The sequence below is a fragment of the Oncorhynchus masou genome, chromosome 10, assembly GCF_036934945.1.
Source record: "Oncorhynchus masou masou isolate Uvic2021 chromosome 10, UVic_Omas_1.1, whole genome shotgun sequence".
NCBI classification, from domain to species: domain Eukaryota; kingdom Metazoa; phylum Chordata; class Actinopteri; order Salmoniformes; family Salmonidae; genus Oncorhynchus; species Oncorhynchus masou.
The window spans coordinates 20,193,776-20,212,746 of NC_088221.1; the positions used below are offsets into that span (position 1 = coordinate 20,193,776).

Consider the following 18,971-nt stretch of genomic DNA (forward strand, 5'->3'; position numbering starts at 1 on the left):
CCCTCTAGTGGTGTGGGGGCTGTGCTTTGGAAAGTGGGTGGGGTTATATCCTTCCTGTTTGGCCCTGTCCGGGGGTATCATCGGATGGGGCCACAGTGTCTCCTGACCCCTCCTGTCTCAGCCTCCAGTATTTATGCTGCAGTAGTTTACGTGTCGGGGGGCTCGAGTCAGTTTGTTATATCTGGAGTACTTCTCCTGTCTTATCCAGTGTCCTATGTAAATTTAAGTATGCTCTCTCTAATTCTCTCTTTCTCTCTTTCTTTCTCTCTCTCGGAGGACCTGAACCCTTGGACCATGCCTCAGGACTACCTGGCACTACCTGTACCCAGTCCACCTGGCCGTGCTGCTGCTCTAGTTTCAACTGTTCTGCCTGCGGCTATGGAATTCTGACCTGTTCACCGGACGTGCTACCTGTCCCAGACCTATTATTTGACCATGCTGGTCATTTATGAACATTTGAACATCTTGGCCATGTTCTGTTATAATCTCCACCTGGCACAGCCAGAAGAGGACTGGCCACCCCTCATAGCCTGGTTCCTCTGTAGGTTTCTTCCTAGGTTTTGGCCTTTCGAGGGAGTTTTTCCTAGCCAACGTGCTTCAACACCTGCATTGCTTGCTGTTTGGGGTTTTAGGCTGGGTTTCTGTACAGCACTTTGAGATATCAGCTGATGTACGAAGGGCTATATAAATACATTTGATTTGATTTGATATTCTGTAAGCCTTTCCTGGAAAGGCTTACAGATATGCAATATGGCCCATTGTAATGAAGTGTGTGTGTGTACCATCCGAGTCGATGCTGTTGAGAGCAGTAGGAGGGATGATGGAGACTTTACACTGGCCCAGGGGACATTTCCTGGGGTACAAGTCCATACAAGCTGTGTGTACCTGGAAAAACACAGAGTTTGTGTTAGAACACACACACACACCATACACACAGGCACACACTCCACACTCACACACTCACCATGGCCTTGCACCAGAGGCAGCGCCAGTCCTGCAGTCGGAGCACGCTGCCACACGTCTTGTCACACACAGCACACTTGGCACTAACAGGCAGGTTCCCCTCCAGCCACTGGTGGGGCATGGCAATCTACAGGACAGGAGGAGAGAGTCAGTCAGGTACAACGTTTATCAGGGGTAGAAATATATTATTCTATTTTCTACCTCCTTGTGGGATCAGTTGCTGACACACACACACACACGTATGTACACAAGGACACACACACACTCACACACACACACACACACACACACACACACACACACACACACACACACACACACACACACACACACACACACACACACACACACACACACACACACACACACACACGTATGTACACAAGGACACACACACACAGATATACAGTGCCTTCGGAATGTATTCAGACCACTTGACATTTTCCACATTTTTGTTAAATCCTCAGCAATCTATACAAAATACCCCATAATGACAAAGCAAAAACAGGTTTTTAGAAATGTTTGCAAATTTCTTACAACTAAAAAACAGAAATACGTTTGGAAAGGCATGGAAGAAGTTTGGAACCACCATGGCTGCCCGGCCAAATTGAGCAATCTGGGGAGAAGGGCCTTGGTCAGGGAATTGACCAAGAACCCGATGGTCACTCTGACAGAGCTCTAGAGTTCCTCTGTGGAGATGGGAGAACCTTCCAGTAGGACAACCATCTCTGCAACACTGCACCAATCAGCCCTTTACGGTAGAGTGGCCAGGCGGAAGCCACTCCTCAGTAAAAGGTACATTACAGCCCGCTTGGTGTTTGCCAAAAGACAGCTAAACAAGATTCGAAACAAGATTCTCTGGTCTGATGAAACCAAGATTGAACTCTTTGGCCTGAATGCCAAGCGTCACGTCTGGAGGAAGCCTGGCAACATCCCTACATTGAAGCATGGTGGTGGCAGCATCATGCTGTGGGGATGTTTTTCAGAGGCAGGAACTGGGAGACCTGTCAGGATTAAGGGAAAGATGAACAAAGAAAAGTACAGAGAGATCCTTGATAAAAACCTGCTCCTGAGTAATCAGGTCTTCAGACTGGGCCAAAGGTTCACCTTCCAACAGTACAACGACCCTAAGCACACAGCCCAGACAACGCAGGAGTAGCTTCGGGACAAGTCTCTGAATGTCCTTGAGTGGCCCAGCCAGAGCCCGGACTTCAACCTGATCGAACATGTCTGGAGAGACCTGAAAATAGCTGTGCAGCAACGTTTCCCATCCAATCTGACAGAGCTTGAGAGGATCTGCATAGAAGAATGTGAGAAACTCCCCAAATACAGGTGTGCCAAGCTTGTAGCGTCATACCCAAGAAGACTCAAAAACGTAATTGCTACCAAAGGTGCTTCAACAAAGTCCTGTGTAAAGGGTCTGAATACTTACGTAAATGTATATTTCAGTTTTTGCTTTGTCATTATAAGGTATTGTGTGTAGATTGCTGAGGGGGGGGGGAACAATTGAATACATTTTGGAATAAGGATGTAACGTAACAAAATGTGGAAAAAGACAAGGGGTCTGAATACTTTCCGAAGGAACTGTACATGAATACACACCCACACACTCACCCCATCCTCGTCTTCGATGATGTCTTTCCCTATGGAGGCCAGTGTGGTCCATTTGCAGTTGTTGGTGGCCCTGACGGCACACCGCTTGTGAGCTTTGAATTTACACACTGGAAAACAAACGCAAACGACAAACACACCCCGTTAGTCTGGTCAACAATAGCAACAACACAGAGCATCACGTTCAAACAGCACAGCGAGAGAGGTTGATGAGAATGGTGTATAAACAGACAGAAGAGAGGTGTTTGGTGAAAATGTGCTTCAGTCCCCAGTGCTAACCCTGCCTGGCGAGTGTGTCTCAAAACAAGAGCAGGGACTGTCCCGTGACTGAGCCCCATCCTAAGCGTGCTCTCTCTCTCTGTCATTTGGTCATTTTGCCATGTCTGCCGGTGTGTTTAACAGAAAGAGGACCAGAGCCAATCTTAATTCTATCCCCAGCCCTTTGTACCTGTGTGCTTGCGTGTGAGCCCTTACATGTCAAATACACCGGATAAGTACAGTGGAATGTTTCACAGGGTCAGCCATAATAGGAAGATGCCCCTGGATCAAACTGGGGTTAGGTGCTTTGCTCAAGGGCACATCGACAGATGTTTCACCTCGTCTGCTCGGGTATTCAAACCGACAACCTTCCGGTTACTGGCCCAACCGCCAGGCTACCTGCCTCCCTGCCGTACAGTATCATGGTAGCACTTAATTGTACCCTACTGAAATTGTCCGATTTTTATGAGGTAAAATGGTAATTATACAGTAATAGCCTATGAAGCTATTTTTTTTAGGGGTTTGAGAAGCATAGGCATAATTTGGTACAATTGTGTTGAATTAGGTACCAGGGAGTACCTATTGCTACCGCGCACCAAAATAATAGGATCCACTGCATCAAAATACATCACCACTCACATCACCGGGACGGCAAGTGTCAGAGGCACAGAATATACCGTCTGTATCCCTGTCACGAGCCTGCCGGCTGCTCAAAACAATGTGAACTGTAAAACCCAATTCTGTATGCATGAGAGGAATCTGAGTACGAGAGGGACTATGGAACATACTGTTGTGGAAAACTCCAAATTCTGCCACCACAATACTGAACATCTATGCATACAGTCTATAAATGAGGGCCAGCCTGTAAGGCACGTACTGTGCTTGGCTTTGTATAAGAGCGGTCCGCTAAATGGACACTGAATACTTTATATCTCACAACCACAGTTAGTGGAGGAAGCCCATAATGTATCCTGCAAAGATATACCACATGTAAAGTGTTGGTCCCATGTTTCATGAGCTGAAACAAAAGATCAGAGAAATGCTCCAGGTGGCAAAAAAAAGCGTATTTCTCTCAAATGTTTGGCACAAATTTGTTAAGATAATCCATCCACCTGACAGGTATGGCAAATGATACCGACTGGTTTTCTGGTCCACGGCCCTACCTTTTAAAAAACCAACATCTGTGACCAACAGATGCACATCTGTATTCCCAGTCATGTGAAATCCATAGATTAGGGACCGAATACATGTATTTCAAATGACTGATTTCCTCATATGAACTGTAACTCAGTAAAAATCTTTGAATATGTTGCATGTTGCATTTATATTCTTTTTCAGTGTATGTATATTCATTATGGATGAGGAGGCACTTATCAGCCAACCATAAAATGACTGGACTTGGAAAGTTCCACTACAGATTCAACACGCAGATACAAACACATGCACCCATGCAGGCACGTGCGGACACACAAACACACACACGAGACTAATTGGCCAGTGACACCGCTTGTCATTTGCAGACTGTGATAAACATTGTGTTTCTCTTCAAGTCGTGAAATGTTCTACTAAATGCATTTAGAGTTAGATTAGAGAAACATTGATTGCAGACGGATACGAGATGTTTGTTTTGAGAGAGATCGTCTTCCTGGTTTCAGACTGTTTGTAGCCAGGGGATGGTTGGGGAGGCGTGTGTGTGACACATACATCAATTCCTATCGATCGTCCTGTGCAGGAAATCGAAGTAAACCATAAGCAGCTCTGATTGCTATGAAACCGTCTGTCTAGCTGTTCTCACCACTTAAGAATCTCTCTCTCACACACTCACACACACACACACACACACACACACACACACACACACACACACACACACACACACACACACACACACACACACACACACACACACACACACACACACACACACACACACACACACACACACACACACACAAACACACACATCAAGCTGTGTCTGTACAGTAGGTGTTGCTTTATCAGTTGAAATATAGAGAGCAGCACATGGTCCAATGTCCCAAAAAGGAGACAAAAATAGTGAAAGCAATGTTCTTTACAAAAGCGTTCTTCCATGAAGCCACAACATTGCAATCAGAATGAATCAGAAGACGGTAATGATCCGATACCCTAGACAAGGCAAATTCAAATCTGAACCTGGAAGCCAGTTCCATTTCTGATTTTTATCTTAACCCTCTAATCAAGGACTGAGGCGGAGAGGGAGAGAGAGAGAGAGAGACACCCTTTATTAGACTGTCTGACGGACACACACACACACACAGCCTCTTGAATATTAGGACTCAATATGTTCTTCTCCCTAACAGATGAAGTATCCCTTGTGCTGTTGTCTGCACTTGTTAATGCGTGTGCAATGTTGTGCTATTGCCATAGGTCTCTCTTCGTGTATCATGGTGACATTGCTCCTGTAAGTTGCTCTGGATGAGAGCGTCTGCTAAATGACTCAAATGTCAACATAAAATAATGTATCTGTGCTGTTGCCAAGTGTGTTCTGTCTATGAGGTCCGTCTTGTCTCTCCGTTTTAATCCCTGCCCCACAGGAGGCCTTTTGTCTTTTGCCAGGCTGTCATTGTAAATAAGAATTTGTTTTTAATTTACCTTAATGGTAAAATAAAGGTTACATATGCAGTACCAGTCAAAGGTTTGGACACAACTACTCATTCAAGGGTTTTTCTTCATTTTCCACATTGTAGAATAATAGTGAAGACATCAAAACTATGAAATTACACATATGGAATCATGTAGTAACCAAAAAAGTGTTAAACAAATCAAAATATATTTTATATTTGAGATTCTTCAAAGTAGCCACCCTTTGCCTTGATGTCAGCTTTGCACACTCTTGGCATTCTATCAACCAGCTCCATGAGGTAGTCACCTCGAATGCATTTTAATTAACAGGTGTGCCTTGTTAAAAGTTAATTTGTAGAATTTCTTTCCTTCTTTTGAGCCAATCAGTTGTGTTGTGACAAGGTAGGGGTGGTATACAGAAGATAGCCCCATTCGGTAAAAGACCAAGTCCATATTATGGAAAGAACTTTGAAAGTTTCTGCAAGTGCAGTCACAAAAACCATCAAAAGCAATGATGAAACTGGCTCTTATGAGGTCCGCCACAGGAAAGGAAGACCCAGAGTTACCTCTGCTGCAGAGGATAAGTTCATTAGAGTCAACTAACCCTCAAATTGCAGCCCAAATAAATGCTTCATAGTTAAAGTAAGACACATCTCAACATCCATTATTCAGAGGAGACTGTGAATCAGGCCTTCATGGTCGAATTGCTGCAAAGAAACCACCACTAAAGGACACCAATAAGAAAAAGAGACTTGCTTGGGCCAAGAAACACGAGCAATGGACATTAGACCGGTGGAAATCTGTCTGATGAGTCCAAATTTGAGATTTTTGGTTCCAACATCTGTGTCTTTGCGCAAAGCAGAGAGTAGGTGGTTCCCACCGTGAAGCATGGAGGAGGAGGTGTGATGGTGTGGGGTGCTTTGCTGGTGACACTGTCAGTGATTTATTTAGAATTCAAGGCACACTTAACCAGCATAGCTACTACAGCATTCTGCAGCAATACGCCATCCCATCTGGTTTGCGCTTAGAGACTATTATTTGTTTTCAACGGGACAATGACCCAAAACACCCCTCCAGGTTGTGTAGGGGCTATTTGACCAAAAAGAGTGATGGATTGCTGCATCAGATGACCTGGCCTCCACAATCACCTGACCTCAACCCAATTAAGATGGTTTGGGATGAGTTTGACCACAGAGTGAAGGAAAAGCAGCCAACAAGTGCTCAGCATATGTGGGAACTCCTTCAAGACTATTGGAAAAGCATTCCCCATGAAGCTGATTGAGAGAATGCCAAGAGTGTGCAAAGCTGTCATTAAGGCAAATGGTGGTTACTTTGAAGAATCTAAAATCTAAAACATGTTTTGATTTATTTAACACTTTTTTGGTTACTTTGTGATTCCATATGTGTTATTTCATAGTTTTGATGTTTTCACTATCATTCTACAATCTAGAAAATAGTACAAATAAAGAAAAATCCTTGAATAAGTAGGTGTGTCCAAACTTTTGACTGGTACTGTATATGATTCATACCTAATAAGTTTAATCAGCACAACTGAATTAATAGAAAAGAGTGAGAATGACGCAACTGTCACTGTTTCATTGGGCTCTGTTTTAGACTGCTCCATCTATCCACACCTAAGCTGCAAAGGAACAGTATAACCAACCATGTTTATACCAGTACTATTTATACACCACTTCCTGGTTTCATACAAGGAGCCTGTGAGTCAGACAACCATAACGAACACCATATGAATATGAATCTAATGCTAATTAGTCTATAGCGTTCACATCATCTGCAAGTGCGTGTGTGGTGTGTCTGTGTGTGATTAGTCTGACCTTCCACATCATCTCAAACCATAAAACATGTAAAATGTAAAAGACTGCAGATCGGAGAGACAGACATTATACTAGGGTTACATGTATGGAGCAGTCTATGAGCCACACACCACACACCCCACACACACGCCACACACACACATCCATAATAGCCTTTGAGGAGGCTTCAAGGAGGAAGCCCTTCATTTCAGAGCAATTAATGGGTTATCATTAGCCTCTCACAGTAGGCTAGCCAGCAAAGAAGACACTACAACGTCTAGGACAAATTGTACGCTCTTCTCAACCCACAACTTATTTCTCCAGCGAATACACCAATCCCCTATCATTCAGCTCCTGCACAGCTCTGCCCTACTATACTATACTTAATCGATCCGGAGGGAAACAAAGCATAAAGTAGTATTGAATGGATACTTAAATTGAACTGCCCCCAGCCCTGCCCTTCTATGAGCTTATAGACCTATTCTCTGGATGGTGTGGGCTTGTTGCGAATTTATACTCCACAGGGAGCGAAGAGGAATAAGTAAGTCATTCCTATTCCCCATTGTACAGCCCCAGTCCTATATCTCCACTCCCCTCCACCTGCCCAGGACTGATTGAAACTACCACAGCCCAAGAGGGACACACAGAGCAGTAGCATGCTTCTCGCTGGTCCATTAATGAGTAGATGGAGAGACGTGGGAGGAGGGATGGACAGATAGTTGAGGAGGAGAGGTGATAGGAGAGATAAAACAGAGATGTGTGTGTGTGTGTGTGCGTGAGACTCTTACCTTCGCAGGACAGGCCGTGGGAAGTGACGCCAGAGAGGCTGTCTCTACAGACGTTACAGAAGGTGGGGCGTGCATGGGAGCAGGCATACCAGTTGTGCATCCCTGAGAAATGTTCCACATTAAACTGTGCTGTCTGGCAAACGAAAAGTTAAATCAGGTTGGCAACACCAGGATATACAGTCAGGCACTATACTTTACACATTAGGCTCCATTTTGCTCATGTTAAAAAACACAGACAGAGAAATAACCATAACATTTGGAAAAGACAGAATGGCACAAATTACCTTAAAGGCATAGTGCAGTCAAAAACGTGATTTCCTGTGTTTTGTAGATATTTTTACACTATGAGGTTGGAATAATACTGTGAAATTGTGGAAATGATGATAATGCCCTTTAGTGTAAGAGCTGTTTGAAATGACCGCCTGAAATTTCAGCCTGTTTTAGGATAGAGTTTTGGCCTTCCATGGTGACATCAACATGCGGTATATTAGTTAACAGTGGTGAGGGAAAAGTACCCAATTGTGATAACTGAGTAAAAGTATAGATACATTTGTAGAAAGTTACTCAAGTAAAAACTAAAGTCACCCAGTAAAATACTACTTGAGTAAAAGTCAAAAAGTATTTGGTTCTAAATATAATTAAGTATCAAAAGTAAATGTAATTGCTAAAATTACTTGCTTCGAGGCAAGCAACACTGAAGCATGCATGAGAGTACCAATTTTTCCGGACGACTGTGTGATCACGTTCACCGTAGCTGATGTGAGCAAGACCTTTAAACAGGTCAACATTCACAAGGCCGCAGGGCCAGACGGATTACCAGGACGTGTACTCCAAGCATGCGCTGACCAACTGGCAAGTGTCTTCACTGACATTTTCAACCTGTCCCTGGCCAAGTCTGTAATACCTACATGTTGGGATGGGGCCACAGTGTCTCCTGACCCCTCCTGTCTCAGCCTCCAGTATTTATGCTGCAGTAGTTTATGTGTCGGGGGGCTGGGGTCAGTTTGTTCTATCTGGAGTACTTCTCCTGTCCAATTTGGTGTCCTGTGTGAATCTAAGTGTGCGTTCTCTAATTCTCTCCTTCTCTCGCTCTTTCTCTCTCTCGGAGGACCTGAGCCCTAGGACCATGCCCCAGGACTACCTGACATGATGACTCCTTGCTGTCCCCAGTCCACCTGGCTGTGCTGCTGCTCCAGTTTCAACTGTTCTGCCTTATTATTATTCGACCATGCTGGTCATTTATGAACATTTGAACATCTTGGCCATGTTCTGTTATAATCTCCACCCGGCACAGCCGGAAGAGGACTGGCCACCCCACATATGCTCTCTCTAATTCTCTTTCTTTCTCTCTCTCGGAGGACCTGAGCCCTAGGACCATGCCACAGGACTACCTGACATGATGACTCCTTGCTGTCCCCAGTCCACCTGGCCGTGCTGCTGCTCCAGTTTCAACTGTTCTGCCTTATTATTATTCGACCATGCTGGTCATTTATGAACATTTGAACATCTTGGCCATGTTCTGTTATAATCTCTACCCGGCACAGCCAGAAGAAGACTGGCCACCCCACCCCACAGCCTGGTTCCTCTCTAGGTTTCTTCCTAGGTTTTGGCCTTTCTAGGGAGTTTTTCCTAACCACCGTGCTTCTACACCTGCATTGCTTGCTGTTTGGGGTTTTAGGCTGGGTTTCTGTACAGCACTTTGAGATATCAGCTGATGTACGAAGGGCTATATAAATAAATTTGATTTGATTTGATTTGATGTTTCAAGCAGACCACTATAGTGCCTGTGCCTAAATGACTACCGACCCGTAGCACTCACATCTGTAGCCATGGAGTGCTTTTAAAGGCTAGTCATGGCTCACATCAACACCATCATCCTAGAAACCCTAGACCCACTCCAAGTTGCATACCGCCTCAACAGATCCACAGATGATGCAATCTCTATTGCACTCAACACTGCCCTTTCCCACCTGGACAAAAGGAACACCTACGTGAGAATGCTATTCATTGACTACAGCTCAGTGTTCAACACCATAGTTCCCTCAAAGCTCATCACTAAGCTAAGGACCCTGGGACTAAACACCTCCCTCTGCAACTGGATCATGGACTTCCTGATGGGCCGCCCCCAGGTGGTAAGGGCAGAAAAGAACACATCTGCCATGTTGCTCCTCAACACGGGGGCACCTCAGGGGTGCATGTTTTGTACCCTCCTGTACTCCCTGTTCCCCTATGACTGTGTGGCCAAGCACGACTCGAACACCATCCTTAAGTTTGTCAACGACACAACAGTGGTCGGCCTGATCACCGACAACAATGAGACAGCCTATAGGGAGGAGGTCAGAGACCTGGCAGTGTGGTGCCAGGACAACAATCTCTTCCTCAATGTGAGCAAGACAAAGGAGCTGAACGTGGACTACAGGAAAAGGCGTGCTGAACAGGCCCCATTAACATTGACGTGGCTGTAGTCCAGACACACTAAGACAGTCTTGAAGAGGGCACGACAACGCCGATTACCACTCAGGAGACTGAAACAGATTTGGCATGGAGTGATGGAGTGCTGCATCAGATGGAGTGCTGCATCAAACGTATTCCTCATGATGCTGGTTGAGAGAATGCCAAGAGTGTGCAAAGCTGTCATCAAGGCAAAGGGTGGCTACTTTGAAGAACCTCAAATCTAAAATATATTTTGATTTATTTCACAACTTTTTTGGTTACTACACGATTCCATGTGTTATTTCAGAGTTTTGTTGTCTTGTGTAGAAAATAGTTTCTCAATGTAGAAAATAGTAAAAAAATAAAAATAAAGAAAAACCCTGGGATGAGTAGGTGTATCCAAACTTTTGACTGGTACTGACATATTACCTCAATAACCTGGACTAACTAGTACCCCCACACATTGACTCGGTACTGGTACCCCCTGTATATAGCCTCGTTATTGTTATTTTATTGTTAATCTTTTGTTTTTACTTTATTTTATTTAGTAAATCTTTTTCTTAACTCTTATTTTTCTTAAAACTGCATTGTTGGTTATGTGCTTAAGGTCTAAACCTGCTGTATTCGGCGCATGTGATAAATAACATTTGATTTGCATTTGAATTGCGTGCAACGCATTTTCACACCATTTACTGAAACAAATATTTCTCAAAGACATAGTTAAAGAAAAGTTACAAATTGCTTTCCACGAATTGCACTGCAGTGTACACTGTACGATGTTTTTACACAGCTCAGTTCTCTTTGGGGTGAGCAAAACAGAGCCTATACACAAGAATTTTACACAAGCATTTTACACAAGCATTTTACACAAGCATTTTACACAAGCATTTGCAAACATTGACTTAATTTGACATTATTTTACTATACTTTATACAATAATTTTATATTTTTACAATGTAGATTAGAAGAAGGCTTTAACCATACTTCAATAAACAAAGTCTTTACCTAAAGGGATAGTGCGACATTTTGGCAACTTCTTGATAGCAGCTTTGTAAGACTAGAACTGACCAATCTTTAGAGTAGTTAGAAGGTTTTTTCCCTGCTTTTGAGAGGAGCTAGCTAGTTGTTCCTGGACAATTATTTAGCAATGGCACAGAAACTACATTCATACTGCACACAGAGATATTATTTGACTCTGGGTGACTAGAAAAAAGCACTTCATTACCAAAATGTCCCATTATCCATTTAACATAAGCTTTTGGATTCATACCACACAGACAAACATACCATCTATCCTTTCCGCCCTATTAGAATTGTTACCTGTGGTTCCAAAATGGGAGTATAGTTTCCTGAACCTGTAGCTCTACTCTATTGCTCTGGGGTGCTACTGCATTGCAGTGGAGAGGAGAGGGGGCAGAGATGGAAACAATCTTATGTCATCTTTCATTCCCAAATCAAAGGCTTTAATATGCAGTGCTGGCACTCTACCGTATATTCTTTATCTACCCGGAGACAAGCGTAGCAGTCAACCGCTATCAACAGTAATATGTTTCTTGTCACGGCAGAACATTTAAAAAGGATCATTTCTAGATGCTTTTATAATCATCTTGATGTTTGTTAAGTTGAGATTTTACAATGATTGTTTTTAAGCGTGAATATCAAAGATCCACTCTTATTTTTCTGTTGTAATAACATTAAATGGTTCGTTAGAGAGGATACTGGTGTTGTGTGTTTTTCACGGGGAAAAAACGTGTGAATTTGACATGTGATCCCGTTTCATGTAGTCTCACGTGAGCACGTGATTTTATGTGAAGTTCATGTGATAACATGTGTCAACAAGTCAAAGCAACATGTGATAATATGAAACTACATATGAGAAAACATCTTCTAGTGAAACAAATGTGACGAGATGGAGATGGAGATGAAAAATTTCAACATGCTGGAACCATGAAACTACAGGTGATATTTGAACGTTTTTCACATGTAAAACCGCAAATTCGATTTTCACATGTGAAGGTTTTTCACATGTGAAACTGCACATTTGAATACAGGTGAACATATGGTTTCACGTGAACAACTAACTGACCTCACGTCTCTTGTTTTCACAAGTGGATATTTCAGCTCCACATGTGAAAACAGCTATTTCACATGTGAAAATGTGATATCACAAAAATGTGATTGCACATGTGAAAATGCACATTTCACAAGTGTTTATTTGTCAGGAAAGTAATTTAATGGTATGGAGGTTTAAGGTAAGTGGTACACTGTTCAGATAAAATAGTGTAAACATCTCTAATCAATACATTTATATTTGGCATGGTCACTTAGTGCTGAATTTTCAATATGACAATATGACCCCACCTGAGCTCTCAACCTCTGGATTTGGGGTATGCTGATCTTTCTGCTGCGCCACAAAGTGCCCTACAGATTCATTACCTATATATTACCATTCATTACCATTACCTATTCATTGCCTATATTACCTATACATATTTGCTCTTAGGTTAATCTGACTATTCTCTCATCATTGATTACTTATTTCATCAATTTGAGGGTTTCCTGTATAGTTGTCTAATGTTTGTGGGGTATACAGTGCATTCAGAAAGTATTCAGACCCCTTGACGTTTTCCCCATTTTTTTACGTTACAGCCTTATTCTAAAATCTGAACACAATACCCCATAATGACAAAGCAAAAACAGGTTTTCCGATATTTTAGCAAAATGATTAATAATTTTTTTTAAACACAAAAAAACCCCACATTTACATAAGTATTCAGACCCTTAACAGTACTTTGGTGAAGCACTTTTGGCAGCAATTTCAGCATAGAGTCTTCTTGGGTATGATCCGTATGATCCTCTCAAGCTCTGTCAGGTTGGATGGGGAGTGTCACTGCACAGCTATTTTCAGGTCTCTCCAGAGATGTTTGATTGGGTTTAAGTCCGGGCTCTGGCTGGGCCACTCAAGGACATTCAGAGACTTGTCCCGAAGCCACTCCTGCATTGTCTTGGCTGTGTGCTTAGGGTCGTTGTCCTGTTGGAAGGTGAACCTTTGCCCCAGTCTGAGGTCCAGAACGCTCTGGAGCAGGTTTTCTTCAAGGATCTCTCTATACTTTGCTCCATTCATATTTTCCTTGATCCTGACTCGTCTCCCAGTCCCTGCTGTTGAAAAACATCCCCACAGCATGATGCTTCCACCACCATGCTTCACCGTAGGGATGGTGCCAGTTTTCCTCCAGATGTGACGCTTGGCATTCAGACCAAAGAGTTCAATCTTTGCTTCATCAGACCAGAGAATCTTGTTTCTCATGGTCTGAGAGTCTTAAGGTGCCTTTAGGCAAACTCCAAGCGGGCTGTCGTGTGCCTTTTACTGAGGAGTGACTTACGTCTACAATAAAGGCCTGATTAGTGGAGTGCTGCAGAGACGGCTGTCCTTCTGGAAGGTTCTTCCATCTCCACAGAGGAACTCTGGAGCTCTGTCAGAGTGACCATAGGGTTCTTAGTCACCTCCCTGACCAAGGCCCTTCTCCCCCGATTGCTCAGTTTGGCCGGGCAGCCAGCTCTAGGAAGAATCTTGGTGGTGCCAAACTTCTTCCATTTAAAAATGATGGAGGCCACTGTGTTCTTGGGGACCCTCAATGCTACAGAAATGTTTTGGTACACTGCCCCAGATCTGTGCCGGACAAGTTCTACGGACAATTCCTTCAACCTCGTAACTTGGTTTTTGCTTTGACATGAACTGTCAACTGTGGGACCTTATATAGACAGGTGTGTGCCTCTCCAAATCATGTCCAATCAATTTAATCTAAATCAAGTTGTAGAAACATCTCAAGGATGATCAATGGAAACAGGACGCACCTTAGCACAATTTCGAGTCTCATTGCAAAGGGTCTGAATACTTATGTAAATAATGTATTATTTTTGTATTTGCAAAAATTGTATCATTTGTCATTGTGGTGTATTTTGTGTAGATTGATGAGAGGAAAAATGTATTTAAAACTATTTTAGAATAAGGCTGTAACCTATCAAAATGTGGAAAAGGTCCAGGGGTCTGAATACTTTCCAAATGCACTGTGTTATTCTGTTTTAATGTTACTCCTGAATCACTTAATATAATAGCTTTTCTTGAGTGTATTTTTAACAAAGCTGAGATTTACTTTGAAGTTTAAAGTGTAGGAATATGGGGAAATCTATTTTTGACACAGACATGGAGGCGTAGCAGGAATATTGGAATGCCGTGAACCAAGAGGTTATGACTTCAAATCGCAGGTACAACTGTTGCTGACAGGTGTATAAAATCAAGCACACAGCCATGCAATCTCCATAGACCAACATTAGCAGTAGAATGGCCTTACTGAAGAGTGACTTTAAACGTGGCACGAAGTGGTAAGCCACATAAGCTCACAGCATGGGATTGTTGAGTGCTGAAGGCACGTAGTGTGTAAAAATCGTATGTCCTTGTTTGCAACACTCACTCTGAGTGAAGCAACGTCAGCACAATAACTCTTCGTCGGGCGCTTCATGAAATGAGTTTCCATGGCCGAGGAGACGCACACAAGCCTAAGATGACCATGCGCGATGTCAGGCATTGGCTGGAGTGGTGTAAAGCTCTCCGCCATTGGACTCTGCAGCAGTGGAAACGTGTTCTCTGCGGTGATGAATCACGCTTCACTATCTGGCAGTCCGACGGACGGATGTCAGGAGAATGCTACCTGCCCCAATGCATAGTTCCAACTGGAAAGTTTGGTGAAGGAGGACTAATGGTCTGGGGCTGTTATTCATGGTTCGGGCCAGGTCCCTTAGTTACAGTGAAGGGAAATCTTACCGCTACAGCATACAATGACATTCTAGACGATTCTGTGCTTCCAACTTTGTGGCAACAGTTTGGGGAAGGCCCTTTCCTGTTTCAGCATGACAAGGCCCCCGTGCATAAAGTCACCATTCCAATTTCATGGTTTGTTGAGATCGATGTGGAAGAACTTGACTGGCCTGCACAGTGCTCTGACCTCAACCCCATCGAACAACTTTGACATGAATTGGAGCGCCGACTGCGAGCCAGGTCTAATTGCCCATTATCAGTGCACAACCACACTAATGGTCTTGTGGCTAAATGGAAGCAAGTCCCCGCAGCAATGTTCAAACATCTAGTGGAAAGCCTTCCCAGAAGAGTGGAGGCTGTTATAGCAGCAAAGGGTGGACCAACTCCATATTAATGCCCATGATTTTGGAATGAGATGTTTGATCGAGCAGGTGTCCACATACTTTTGGTCATTTAGTGTATGTCAAAGTGTGTCAAATATGTAAATTGTAAACCCTATAATTGTGGGAGGTGTCGGGGGACATCCAAATTACACATTTTTGTTTGCAGGGCATCACCTGTCAAATCTCATGTGAAATATCATCATGTGAGAAGTGTTCTAAAAACCACATGGTTTCACATGATTTCAAATGATTGCAAAACATGTAGAAATTTAACATGTGAAATCGTGTGTTTTTTTTCTGTAAGGGGAGACACACAGAGAGTAAGGAGAGAGGAGACAGACACTAGCTGGTAAAAACCTGTTAAGACTGTCTGTACATACAACACTGTTTGTGTGCGTGTACGTGCGTGTACGTGCGTGTACGTGCGTGTACGTGCGTGTACGTGCGTGTACGTGCGTGTGCATACACACGTGTGTATGCCTCCTGTGAGCTGGGCAGCCGCGACCACCCTTAGTGGGTGAAATAGATGTTCCAGTCCACCGCACGCTACAGAGCACGGGACCCACTGAGTACACTACCCTGCGCTACCCTGCACTACCCTGCACTTTCCTGCACTATCCTGCGCTACACTACCCTGCCGCTCACATACATCTCCAAAAATAAACAATAGAAACATAGCAATATTACAACAATATATAACGGCTAAATAACTGCTATCTAAACAGCAGAAACTGACACCATCATAAGCCTCCGCAGTTAACCAATGATCAGATCAAAGATCTATTGTGTTCTGAAACACTGCATTCCATCTCCTCTCCTTTTCCCAATTCTCTCCTTCCCCCTCTCTCCATGCCTCCCCTCTTATTCTCTCCTTCCCCCTATCTCCATGCCTCCCCTCTTATTCTCTCCTTCCCCCTCTCTCCATGCCTCCCCTCTTATTCTCTCCTTCCCCCTCTCTCCATGCCTCCCCTCTTATTCTCTCCTTCCCCCTCTCTCCATGCCTCCCCTCTTATTCTCTCCTTCCCCCTCTCTACATGCCTCCCCTCTTATTCTCTCCTTCCCCCTCTCTCCATGCCTCCCCTCTTATTCTCTCCTTCCCCCTCTCTCCATGCCTCCCCTCTTATTCTCTCCTTCCCCCTCTCTCCATGCCTCCCCTCTTATTCTCTCCTTCCCCCTCTCTCCATGCCTCCCCTGTTATTCTCTCCTTCCCCCTCTCTCCATGCCTCCCCTGTTATTCTCTCCTTCCCCCTCTCTCCATGCCTCCCCTCTTATTCTCTCCTTCCCCCTCTCTCCATGCCTCCCCTCTTATTCTCTCCTTCCCCCTCTCTCCATGCCTCCCCTCATTCTATCCCTCTTTCTCTCTCGCTCCCACACAGGCAGTGGATCTGTTGCTATAGAGAACAGGGAATGGATCGGGTCTTACCTCGTAATGCTCTCTGGACTGGACGGACTTCAGCGAGCTGATCCAGTCCTCCATCTCTTTCCTGTTCTCCGCGCAGAGGATGAGCCTGCGGAATGGAGTGATCACCTGGATGGATAGATGGATGGGTGGATAGAGAGATGGAGAGACAAGGATGATGAGTGTACACACAGAGAGAGTCCTCTGCCTAGCCTCTGAGCCGGCGGGAGATCTGCACTCCGTCTTTAAGAGGGGAGTGAGGACAAGCCCCCTCCCTCGCTTTCTCTCCTTTTTTCTCTTAGGCGCTCACGATCTGCCTCGCTCTCGTTCTTTTTCCCCGCAACATTTCCTTGCGCTAGCTTGCCCTGTCTCTCTCTCTTTCTCAGCCCCCTCAAACATGTCCTCACTCTTTCCCTTATCACTTATCCCCCCTCCCCTCTCTCTCTCTCTCTCTGTCTGCCCGCTCACACTCCCTCATGTTTTGAATCTGAGGTGAGGTGACAGGCGGAGTGCCTTGGTAAAGGCCGAGAGCCCATAGCCCCCCTCCTCCTCCTCTCTTTCCCTCTCTCTCCAGGCTGAGGGAGGGAGGGAGAGGCTCCCAGTAGACAGACAGACAGACATTACAGACACAACCCTTTCAACATTCATCACTTATTCATCACTCTGTCTTATCTTCTATCGCTTCTCTATCTCTCCCTCCTCACTTCTTTTCTTCTCTTCTTTTCTCCCTCTGCCTTATTTCTTTCTCTACTCTCTCGGTCTTCTCTATTTCCTCTCTTTTATCCCTAACCATTTTCTCTCCTCTCTCTATCCCCCTCTTCCTCTCGCTGTTGTCCTTTTAGGTAGCGATAGAGGGGGTGTTAACACGGATAACAAGGATTCAGTGCTGGGAGACTAGAGGCAGGGGGTCCACACAGCAACATGCAGCAACACACACAAACACCTTCTAATAAAGACGACCATAACACACACACAAACACTGCAACCAAAAACCTTCAACACAAAAAAGTGCCACACAACACACTGGAACGCCTTCTAACAAAGTGCACACATGCATACACCCACAAATGCACGCATACACCAATTTAGATCTATTTGTATATTTTCACCTGATAATTACCCAGTCTCTGTCACAGTGCCCACCCACACTCATCCCTCCCTCCCTGTGCTATCCATCCCTCCCTCCCTGCATCTCAGCAGCTGTGTCCAGGTCTGTTTGCCCTGTGGACCAGCAGCATCTGAGGCTATGAGCCCATTACCAGGAGTGGAAACATAGCCGTTAGCTCACACACAGCAGCCACACATCAGTGTTTGTGTGTGTGTGTGCGCGCGCATGTGTCCGTGTGGCATACAACACATAACACACATATCACCTCGTGTGTATGAGGCAGATACACTTAAAACATTTGAACAAAGACCCCCCCCCCCCCCACACACACACACACACACACACACACACACACACACACACACACACACACACACACACACACACACACACACACACACACACACACACACACACACACATTTGTACTAGTGCATTATTTTCTGCAAGAAATCTACAGTAACACATTCATGTGCTACAGTAACTACAATGCATGATGACATGCAAAAGAATAAGACTGATAGCGTTTGTCAGCCATATTGTCTTCTCCATTAGGAGACATGGACAGTTACAGCTTCACGGGTTCCGTGCAGATCCAACCTCTTTTCCTCTGCGATGTGACTGTTGCCGCTGTGCGTTGTAATGGTGTTGTTGTGGATGAATAAATCATGTCGGGATAAAAGAACGGATGTGTCCACAGACAGACAAACAGCTCCACACGGCGGCCCTCTGTCTGTCTGACAGATAAAAGAAACACCTGTGCATGTCACACACTAACCTCACTGACCCCTCTGTGT

At 44.4% G+C, this 18,971-nt stretch overlaps 1 protein-coding gene across 4 annotated transcripts in view; it reads right to left on the reverse strand.

Moving 5' to 3' along the window:
• The window catches only part of LOC135547294 (diacylglycerol kinase eta-like), a 71,266-nt gene that overhangs the window by 19,928 nt on the left and 32,367 nt on the right, over nucleotides 1-18,971 (reverse strand). For all 4 annotated transcript variants that reach the window (XM_064976146.1, XM_064976145.1, XM_064976144.1 and 1 more), the window contains 5 exons: nucleotides 17,091-17,195; nucleotides 8,036-8,168; nucleotides 2,578-2,684; nucleotides 965-1,090; nucleotides 783-885 (listed from right to left, as the gene is read on the reverse strand). In XM_064976146.1, the coding sequence (XP_064832218.1) occupies nucleotides 783-885; nucleotides 965-1,090; nucleotides 2,578-2,684; nucleotides 8,036-8,168; nucleotides 17,091-17,195 (574 nt within the window). The remainder of the gene's footprint in view (nucleotides 1-782; nucleotides 886-964; nucleotides 1,091-2,577; nucleotides 2,685-8,035; nucleotides 8,169-17,090; nucleotides 17,196-18,971) is intronic.